Source organism: Lepisosteus oculatus, chromosome 4, assembly GCF_040954835.1.
Source record: "Lepisosteus oculatus isolate fLepOcu1 chromosome 4, fLepOcu1.hap2, whole genome shotgun sequence".
Classification (NCBI taxonomy): domain Eukaryota; kingdom Metazoa; phylum Chordata; class Actinopteri; order Semionotiformes; family Lepisosteidae; genus Lepisosteus; species Lepisosteus oculatus.
The window spans coordinates 14076828-14088181 of record NC_090699.1 but is presented as its reverse complement, the minus strand read 5'-3'; the positions used below and the strand labels follow the sequence as shown (position 1 = coordinate 14088181).

Below are 11354 nucleotides of genomic sequence, written 5' to 3'. Positions count from 1 at the left end.
CTGTGATGAGAGTATCTGTATGTGATCATGCTGAGTTCTTGTGTCCTGCCCACAGGGTGACAGACTTATTAGGGCTGAAGTAAAAGTATCTAAATACACACTGTAGTTTTAGTGACTGAATTCTAAAATAAATGAAGACTGCAATATCAATATCTGCAAAACAAGCTTAATGAAGTTTAAGTTAATATTATCACAGTGTCTTTGACCTTTTTTAATCTTTAATCACACAGCTGGGACCATGACAATGTTTGCACAGCTCAGAAATGTTTGCACAGCTCAGCCATATTTGTCACTATTCCAGTGGCCTCAGTGCAGAGGTCAGTTATTCCGAATAGGAGCTGGAGAACAAGCCTTTCTAATAGATAGATACTTTATTGACCCCGTGAGGGAAATTGCAGAATTTTTTTGAGTACAGTTTCTACTCATGTTTCCAGTTTAATCACCTCATGCGGCTGAGTTCTTCTGCCTTGAGCGTCACAAGGGATCTGTATTCACCCACACGCCTGTGATAAAATATCACACTTACTGTCAGGACAATCTGGTGTTGGTACAGTGACTGTGAAAAAACTGTATGTAGGCACCTTCTGTACCGAGATCGTTACAGAAAACATACAGATGTTATAACAATGGAGTGTGTCAAGTATTTTGTGTGCACTGTGAGTCCATTTTACACATTTTGGTGACACACAGGAAAAATAAGTCAGGTTTGTCCAAGTATTGTGTGTTGCGCAAGAATTGGCACCCTCACGCAGGGCAGTGAACATAAACAGTTGGGTTCTGGGAAATCCGTGTCAATCTGTATTGTCTGGGGGACTTTCTGTGTCTGGGGTGGGGAGTTGAATCAGGTCTGCTCTCTCGCCTCCTTCACATTCACTTCCAGAGAGCTTTGGAACAAGTGACCTGTAAGAGAAAGCTGTTCGAATTTCACTGTGGGAAAGAGAAACTCAGGAAGATAGAGGTAAGACAATTTTATCACCACTATAAGCTATCATTGTACAGACACAAATAACTCACATTATTTTTTTTATGCTGGTAATATACAGTGTACTGTAACACTTACCTGAATACCTCACATTAATATGCTGTAATTCTGTTAATATACTGTAACAGTAACATTAATATCCCACATCAATATACTGTAATACTGACATGAATACCTCACATTAATATACTGTAATTCTGTTAATATACTGTAACAGTAACAATAATATCTCACATCAATATACTGTAATACTGACAGGAATACCTCACATTAATATACTGTAATACTGTTCGTATACTGTAACACTAACATGAATACCTCACATTAATATACTGTAATACTGTTACTGTACTGTAACACTCACATGAATACCTCATATTAGTATACTGTAACTCTGACATGAATACCTCACATTAATAAGTTAAGATGAAATTTGTATTGTCCCCTGAGGGAAAATGCTTATGGACACCCAGCACTCATGTACATTTAAATAGAATAGAATGCCAAAACAAAAAGGGAGGAGAAAAACATTTTAGTATTACAAAAAAAAGAAAAACCTTGTACATTATTCTATTGCACATGTACAGTATAACACATAACAACATGTAACATTATTAACACATCACAAAACATATTGCACTCAAGTGGGTTGTAAGAGTCAAAATTGTGTTTATCTTTGACATTTGCGTTGACAGCTTTAATGGATCATGGAACAAAGGAATGTTTGTATCGGACTTACATTTGGGAAACCTAAAACGATTATACTGTAACACTGATAGGAATACCTCACATTAATATACTGTAATACTGACAGGAATACCGCACATTAATATACTGTAACACTGACATGAATAACTCACATTAATATACTGTAACACTGTTACTGTACTGTAACTCTAACATTAATACCTCACATTAGTATACTGTAATACTGTTTATATTCTGTAATACTGATAGGAATCCCTCAACATTAGTGTGCTGTAATACTGACGTACATGAATTACCTTTCTGAATTATTATCTTGTACAGAGGCCTGGTATCACTGCATGTTTTCACTATCAGTATCCTCTGATCTGATTTATTGTGCTCTACCCAGTGTGGGGACGGTTACTCATGAAAGTAATCTATTACAGTAATAAGTTGCTTTATTAATACATGGTTGGGGAGTAATGATTTTAACAGTTATACAGTAAGTAATTTCTCATAGCTCACTGCAGCTGATGAGCTTCTCAGATGACTTTCTCGCCACTTCTTCCTCACACTATGAACGTGGACAGCCGCTGCACTGGATTAGGTTGAACAGTAACTTTCCCCTCGCTGGCGGTTCATGATCTGGCTCACAGGGGATTCGCAGGTCTTCTCTTCAGCAGGTTCAGAAGGGTGACAGTGGTAGGGATCATCGGGACACACAGCGACCCGTCGCTCTGATCAGTGTCCTGCTCTTCCAGCGGGTCCTCATGCAGAGAGACAGAGCCGGCGCCACCAGCATGTCCCCCTCCAGCCTCCTCCTCGCCCTGGTCTGTCTCTGTGCCCGGCCGGACCAGGCTGGGTCCAAGGTGGATCCGGGCTTCAGCAACTGCAAGGAGTTCTTCTACCATAAGACGACTCCCGAGTGGTTCACATCTGACACAGACAGGGATATCTGCCAGTCGCTTGACGGCTTCAGTTCATACTTCGCCACCAAGTACGACACGGGGAGCAGGATTCCACTCTGGTCCGCCTACCAACTCAACACGAAGTCCTGCAGAACCCAGCCGACCCGCAGACAGACCTGGTTTGTGGAGCCGCAGGTAACCTGGGGCAGCTAGTGTAGTTGCGCAGGATTTCTGGAAGGGATGAGATAGCGTACAAGGGATCAAACCAGCCCTGCAGTTGTCTGGCCTTACCTGTACAACAGAGCCACTTACTGTCTCTTTACTTTCCTCTTGTTTCTGATAGATATAAAACGCATAAATCCAGATTCCTAAAACACTACTGAGCGAATCTTTATAATACCACATCTAACACTGCAAGACAGTTCACCTCAGGTCCCTAAACAAGATGCAGATCAGAGAGCGTCCACTTGTTTCTTTTATCGTGAAGAAGAGGCACCAGATCTTGTGGCACACTCAGTCACGTCCTTTAGCAGGAAGTGATATTGCTGACTTGATGCAACTGCTGATGAAGCAGTAGATTAATTTGGTCCACCCTCTCTCCCAAGACTCCATCTCAGTCGGCTGCTGTCCTAAAATCAACTTGCCCTTGTCTCGTTCCTTCAGGGCTTTGAATGATTGTCCCATCCCTGTTTCATTTACTAAAGACAAATGTTATGTTATGTTATAAGTTTTGTTTCTCATAACTCTTCCTCCCCCAGGTTTTCAGCAGTGACAAAGAGCCACAGATGACAAGCGAAGCAAATTCAGACTTGAGCATCGCTGATCTCAAATCGACCCAAGCCATCAACGAAGACTACCAGGACACGTCCTACGACCGCGGCCACTTGAACCCCTTTCTTTTCCAGTGCGACCAGGGCCGTACGGCCACCTTCACCCTCACCAACGCTGCTCCCATGGACCCCTGCTTCATCAGGGTGCGCTGGTACAAACTGGAGAAGGCGCTGAAGGATCAGCTGCAGAAAGAGTGCAACGATATTGAAGGTGACCCATACCTGATCACCGGCACAGTTCCGAGCCAGAACAGGAAAATCCCTGTTCAACATGAAGACGAGGAGGGAGACAGGACCCGGGACTACGACAGAGTGTCTGTGCCCAGTCACGTCTGGACAGCTGTGTGCTGTGACCATGCAGAGAAGAACAGAACATTTTCGTTTGCTTTTCTGGGTAAAAATCAAGAGGAATCACAGCTGGAGACCTTGTCAGTGGCAGAGCTGAATCTCAGGCTCCCAGGTCTGTATGGAAGATCCAGAAGTATCAAACTCTTCGCTGATGACTGCAATGGCGATTCTGAAAAAAGTGGAAATATACTGGCATCAGTCAGGAGTAAAGTGCTTGATTCTTTTAAAGCCCAGATCACAGATGATGATTCCCAAATCATCCGAGAGACCAAGAGGGCCAAGCTTGACAAGGACAAACAAGGGATCATGCAGAGCAAGCACTTGAAGGAACAAAATCTTATCCTCCTTAGTGAGGGATACTACTATCGTTTTGACAGTTTGAGGGAATGGTTCAACACTATGTCCCCACTGTACAGGGAAGACAAACTGGCTTGTGTGCTCACTGCCCCCAGTGCTGTGTACAGGGAGGTGGCCCAGTCTGATGGAGGAGGTGCAACATGCTCTCTGACCACAGACATCCAGGGCACCAGCAAGACTATCACAGCCAGTGGTTATCCCTGCACAGCGTCTGATCAGTGTGGATATAAGAACAATAGTTACTCCTGGTGCAACACAAAGCAAGGTTATTATTACTGTTGTGTTGGTGAGTGCTCTCTGAAAGACTCACACTATCAGTGTTGGAATGGTTATGGATATGTTGCCTGTTCCCCTCAGTACTCCACTGTTACTGCCAAGGGAACCCCATGTCGCCCCGATCAACAGTGTGCCAAGTATGGTAAAGGCTATTACTGGTGCTACACTGATTACAACAACAACTGGGAATACTGCTGCTCCCCAACACACTACTGTGACAATCATGGTTACGGTTACCGATGGTGTTACACAGATGACCCTCATTCCAATTGGCAACAATGTTAACAAGCTTTTCTAATGGAGGGAGAGGTTACTGCACTGACACAATTCTGTCTACAGTAACACTCTCTCTCTCTGTGTGTGAAGTTACTGCACTGACACATACAGTCAAATTTACTCTTTGTGTGAGATTAATGCAGTAACACAATTCTGTCTACAGTCATATTTACTCTCTGTGTGAGTTTAATGCACTAACACAATTCTGTCTGCAGTCATATTTACTCTCTGTGTGAGATTAATGCACTAACAATTCTGTCTACAGTCATATTTACTCTCTGTGTGAGATTAATGCACTAACACAATTCTGTCTACAGTCAAATTTACTCTTTCTGTGAGATTAATGCACTAACACAATTCTGTCTACAGTCATATTTACTCTCTGTGTGAGATTAATGCACTAAGAATTCTGTCTACAGTCATATTTACTCTTTGTGTGAGATTAATGCACTAACAATTCTGTCTACAGTCATATTTACTCTCTGTGTGAGATTAATGCACTAAGAATTCTGTCTACAGTCATATTTACTCTTTGTGTGAGATTAATGCACTAAGAATTCTGTCTACAGTCATTTTTATTCTTTGTGTGAGATTAATGCACTAACACAATTCTGTCTACAGTCAAATTTACTTTCTGTGAGATTAATACACTAACACAATTCTGTCTACAGTCATATTTACTATTTGTGTGAGATTAATGCACTAACACAATTCTGTCTACAGTCATATTTACTCTTTGTGTGTGATTAATTCACTAACACAATTCTGTCTACAGTCAAATTTACTCTTTGTGTGAGATTAATGCACTAACACAATTCTGTCTACAGTTACACTCTTCCTGTCTGCGTGAGGTTACTTCAATAACTCACTAATAGTGAATTGAGATGATTCTTCATACAGAAAACAAAAAGAACCGACACCCCAGCTGAACTGATCGTAATATCAACAAATGTGTGCGTGGTGGCCGGACATTCTCAGAAATGGCTTCTCCAATGACCTCTAGTTTAACAATTTCATATACATTGTATTTTCCACCAGTGACTGTCAGCTGTGTACCTGTTTCCTTGGAGTGATTCTGCACTTTTCATGTGGGGTGGCGGGGAGCCTTGTAGTTTGCCTCTCAATAAATCCTGTTCCTCGGTGATGCTCTGTTGAACTCTGTTGTCTTCCTATAAGATATGTACATGTCCACTCATGTATTTCCACTCTATGACAGGGGGCTGAGGGGCACGAGCACGTTACGAACCCAGAAGCACAGTGCAGGAATTATTATTCTTTATTCTTTAAGTTGTGAAAACCACCGTTAATCATTGCAATCCTAAGTACCAACTGTGTCAGACCCATTACATCACAAACAAAACTGATCATAACCATGCAGGAAACGCACTCTTTAAAACCTTCATTTATTAACTAATTAACTTACTAATATTCAGCCACTGTATCGATTAAAGGCCAATTACGTCCTCTAGTGGCAGGTTGGCCACAAACCTGCCCAATTAGAGATAATGGGGTTTATTCCTCCAGATAAATTTGAAAAGTTTAGAGTCAATTTTCCTTATAATTGAAGGTGGTACATCCAGAACCAGCGAAGCATAAACGAATCTAGATAAGCCCTCAGATTTAAATAAAAGTATTCAACCATTTAAAGAAAGGTCTCTTAACAACCATAAGTCAAGTTTTTTCTCAAATGAATGCATATTTGGAGAAAAGTTTAGATCATTTCTAATTTTTGGATTTTTGGAAATCTTAATACCAAGATATTCAACTACATCTTTAACAGGAATATTACATATGGATGAGACATCACAATTCCCAAGAGCCATCAGTTCACATTTTTTTTTTAATTTAGAGAAGGACCAGAAATAGAGGAAAAAACCTTTATACACTTAATTGCTTTCTCAATCTCTGCATGGTTTCTTAAAAATAGCTAATTGGGAACACTTATCTCTCTAGCCTGTATTTGGATACCCTGAAACACATCTCTTTTTATATGAATAGCCATAACTTGTGTGACCAGCAGGAATACAGGGATATCTGCCAGTCGCTTAATGGCTTCACTTCATACTTCCCACCAAGTACGACACGGGGAGCAGGATTCCCCTCTGGTCTGCCTACAGACTCGACACGAAGTCCTGCAGCACCCAGCCGGCCCGCAGACAGACCTGGTTTGTGGAGCCGCAGGTAACCTGGGGCAGCTAGTGTAGAGCCGAGCATTGGAGGTCCTTGTTCAGGGTTTGTGGAGGGGATGAGGTGTGGATACAGAACATGACATGATCTAACTCTCTCAGGGAAGAGTCGCCCTCTGTTGGGATCAAACCAGCCCTTTAATCTTAACCTTCAGGCCAGCAGCCATGTCACCCTGCAATTCACCCCCTGTCAGCCCACTGGAGCTCAGCAGGTGTGAGTCTGGTCAGTACCTGGAGGGGAGACTCCTGGGAAAAACCAAGGTTGCTTCTGGAAGAGGTGTTAGTGGGGCCTATGTGGTCTATGTGGGTCTTAATGCCCCAGTATAGTGACAGGGATACTATACCGTTAAACGGCACCGTCCTTTGGATGAGATGTAAAACCAAGGTCCTGAGTCTCTGTGGTCATTAAAAATCACAGGGTGTTTCTTGAAAAGAGTAAGGGTGTAACCCTGGTGTCCTGGCCAAATTTCCCTTTGGCCTTTACCAGTCATGGCCTCCTAATAACCCCCCAATCTGAAGTGGCTTCATCACTCTGTTGTCCTCCCCACTGAATGCTGGTGTGTGGGGAGTGTACTGGTGCACTATGGCTGCCATCACATCATCCAGTTGGGGCTGCAAGCTGGTGCTGGTGGAGGGGATCCCAATTACCTGTAAAGAGCTTTGGGTGGAGTGTCCAGAAAAGCGCTATACAGATGCAGCCATTCAAAGTTCGCAGTACAAACCTGTACTGCACGCATCTACCCACAAACCACCGTGGCGTACCGCGGTACGTGATTGGCTGGCCAAAATGACTGCCAGGGGCACTTGTGGTGCATTGGTCAGTAGTGAAAAGATTCAATCATTTAATCTCTTTACTGTGCACATTTTAATTAGTATTTAATATTTATATGGAATTTTACCACTAAAGGGAAATTTTAGTAGCTGAGCACAAAAAAGAATAGGAGCATAACGGATCTGAAGGTCATAAACGATATTAATTTAGGAACATAAACATATTATGCAAACTGTATATTGCTGGTATTGGTATTTTAAAGAAAAAATACACACCAGTATTCCATTTCTCCCTAAACATTTTAAGAATCAAAGTCTTACATCTGGTTATTTTGAAACGTTTTTACGTGCTCCTTCTGACCATGTTACTGTACGTTTATATACTTTGTGAAAATTGATCGTTTTAACCTTTTCTGCAAATACGCTCGTTATCGGATTAAACAAAAGCATACTTTTAGAATTGGATTAATAGGGAATATAATATGGATTCGCGTATCTATAAAATATAATAACAGTATAACTATATTCACGTACTGTTGCACAAACAGTAGTATAAGACTTTCCATTGATACAGTATGTATATGGCTGTTTCAGTGGCTGTCATATAACTTGTCTTGGTGGTGTGATAGCTTAAGTGACTGGCTTATAACCTGGAGGTCATGTGTTCAAACCCAGCTGTTACCATGAGTTTTCATTTAACAAATAAACATTTCTTTGAAAAACTAAAATAGCAAATATTATTGGCATTATATTGACATTTTTTATATTTCTAAATATCACAACGTTGTTTTTGCATCTCTCTCTCTCTGCGGGAGTGCTGGCTGTGCCGAATTTCACTCCACAAAGACTAAGTATCTGTGTTTACATTGTTTGTAAACAAACCGGTTTCACAGGTATTTTCAAAGTAGAATTGGCGAGTCTTCCAATGAAAGAATGTCCACCTTCCCCGCACTGACAAATGTTCTCTTAGAAAAACACATTCACAGCGCGAAGCTGTGTCAGTCTTCTGTGTAAAAAAATTGTTTTGAACACCATGGGTGCTGTTTTTAATAAGCTGCTGAGTAAAGAATGGGAATTTTTCTGCTGTCAGCAGTATTGTGTATATAGTTTTATGTACAGTCTGCGAAAAGTTTCACAAGTAGAGGTCTTTAAAATTAGGCTGGGCAAACGATTTTTTTAATTCTTAAAAAAGAAATAAAAAACGAGATATAATGACATGTTCCTGCTTAGACATTGCACGACTTTAAAAGCTATGAAAACAGGTTTCGATAGTTAATAACCACTTTTTATGCGCGAAAAACTGGTAATTTTTCTTCCTCGTGATCAGCTTAGAATCTCTGTATACGCTGTTTAATTAAGGTTTAATTAAACATTTAAAATACACGAATTTCATAAAAACAACACACGTTTCGAATAGAAAAAATCATATTCTGTTGTCTTCCTGGTATGCAGAACAGATCAGCAGGTCTTTTCCCCCCAGAGGCTCTGAAAACAGCGTGCCGCCCACTGCGCTGTGTCAGAGGGGGAGGTGACACCGGGAAGGAGGAAGCGCGGAGCTCAGTATTGCACAATGGTCGTAAAGCACCAATTGCATCTGCGTTCATAACTTAGTGTTTAAAATTAAACAACGTAAATCATTTTCTTTGACTCCTAAGTCCCTTAATTATGTTTACGCACAGGGTTTTTTAACGAGACCATCGTTAGACAAAGCAGGAACTTATTGTACTTTCTAATGACATTACACGTGGAAAGATTACAGATTTTAGTCGTCTTTAATTTTGTGATGCATTTTAGAAAAGTTTCATCTAGACATACACCACAAAACTACTCTCGATTGTATTTCTGAATGCTCTGTATAAAAAAACTTGCAGCTTACTCAGCGATTCTAAGGCGATCAGGGGGAAGTGTATTGCATGTCTAATGGTCTAACCCCATTACCCCCATTTTGATTAAAATCGCAAACGCGCGTTTAATTAAATGCCTTTATTGATTCACCATCTGACAATGCAATGTAAATCGTTATCTTTGCATTCTAAGTCCCTTACATCACTTTAAGCATAGCTTTCTCGCTATTTCGATTTATTCTTCATACCATCGTTAAACAAAGCAGGAGCGTATACTACTTCCTCCTGGGATCAAACGTGGAAAGAGTAGAGTGTAATCGTTTTTTATTTTTAAAATACTGTAATGCTTACGGCGTTAAGCCGGTGTACCAGAGCAGGTGACGTCACCGCCCTTCCCTGTGATAGCAGGACTACAGCTACTGGGCTGTGGGGAGATCTCTCTTTAGCTCACGGGGCTGGGTTGCTGCAGAGAGACGCAGGAGTCCCGGGTTCGAGCCTCAGTCGGGATGGGGCCGACCTAATGCGGCAAGGGCGCCCGCCTGAGCCCCCGTTGCGTTACAATACATCTTAGAAAAGTGTCATTAATACAAAAAAGTTGCATTTAATACTACTCGATTGTTATATCAATAGAGATAAGCCCTCTACTAAAGCTCAGCTCAAAGATCAAACAGCAGTATCTCACACACTGGGACTGATCTGTGATCTGTGATGTGGTGGAGTGTGAATTGTGGCGCTCTAGCAGGTGTGCTGGTGTCTGTGTGGTCCGGGCCGGCTGGCTGTGCCGAACAATAAAAACCGGTTTAACAACTCTTAGGCATGCTGTAGGTCTTGTTAGACCATTAGACATGCAATACACTTCCTCGTGATCATCTTAGAATCCTTGAGTAAGCTGCAAGAATGTTTTTTTAATTTTTAATTATACGTTTTAAACACTTGAATTTGGAAAACGCAACACATATTCCGTACAGCTACAGTACAACCCCATTCTCCTGTCTTCCCGTGGTGTAAAACGAATTAGCAGGTGATTGAGATAACAATGCGGTGTTCTGCAATACGAAAACACCTGCTGTGTGTACAAAGGGCATTGTGACTCTTGTGTCTCCCTCTCGGGTGGGCGTGGGAGTGCTGGCTGGCAGGTGGTGACAAGGAAAGAAATAAAGCGCTGTTTTTAACTGCACAAGTCTGTCTCTCTGTGTTTGTCCTCACCGAACCCGAATTCATCACAATATACTGGAATACTTTTACTGTACTGTAACACTGACATGAATACCTCACATTAATATACTGTAATACTGTTAATATACTGTAATACTAACATGAATACCTCACATTAGTATACTGTAACACTTACAGGAATACTTCACATTAATATACTGTAATTCTGTTAATATACTGTAAAACTAACATGAATATTAATATATTAATATATAAAAAACAACAACAACAACAACAACAACAACAACAACAGTTTTTACATCGATGCGTAATTACACACTAACTGGAACCCCTGGGGACTGCTGTGTAGACACGTTCACACATGTTTTTAGTACAGTTTCTACTCATGTGACAATCACCTCATGCGGCTGAGTTCTTCTGCCTTGAATGTCACAAGGGCTCTGTATTCACCCACACGCCTGTGATAAAATATCACACTTACTGTCAGGACAATCTGGTGTTGGTACAGTGACTGTGAAAAAACTGTTTGTAGGCACCTTCATTACCAAGATTGTTACAGAAAACATACAGATGTTATAACAATGGAGTGTGTCAAGTATTCTGGGTGCACTGCGAGTCCATTTTACACAGTTTTCTCCATGTATTGTGTGTTGTGCAAGAATCAGCACCCTCACACAGGCCAGTGTTGCAACACAAAGATGAAGATTAACAGT

The 11354-nt window shown here is 41.3% G+C and overlaps 1 protein-coding gene across 1 annotated transcript; it reads left to right on the top strand.

The window, feature by feature from the left end:
- The first annotated feature begins 839 nt into the window (after window positions 1-839).
- LOC138238393 (uncharacterized) lies at window positions 840-5811 on the top strand. Its single transcript, XM_069188837.1, has 3 exons — window positions 840-958; window positions 2431-2772; window positions 3336-5811. Exons 2-3 carry the CDS (start codon window positions 2440-2442, stop codon window positions 4671-4673), a joined length of 1671 nt encoding a protein of 556 aa, XP_069044938.1. The 5' UTR covers window positions 840-958; window positions 2431-2439; the 3' UTR covers window positions 4674-5811.
- The last annotated feature ends 5543 nt before the right edge of the window (window positions 5812-11354 follow it).

Excerpts from the sequence above, each read along its gene's own strand:
- LOC138238393 (XM_069188837.1), top strand. The coding sequence starts at position 2,440 with ATGCAGAGAGACAGAGCCGGCGCCACCAGCATGTCCCCCTCCAGCCTC. Across the intron at positions 2,773-3,335 it reads CCTGGTTTGTGGAGCCGCAG|GTTTTCAGCAGTGACAAAGA; the intron begins GTAACCTGGGGC and ends TTCCTCCCCCAG.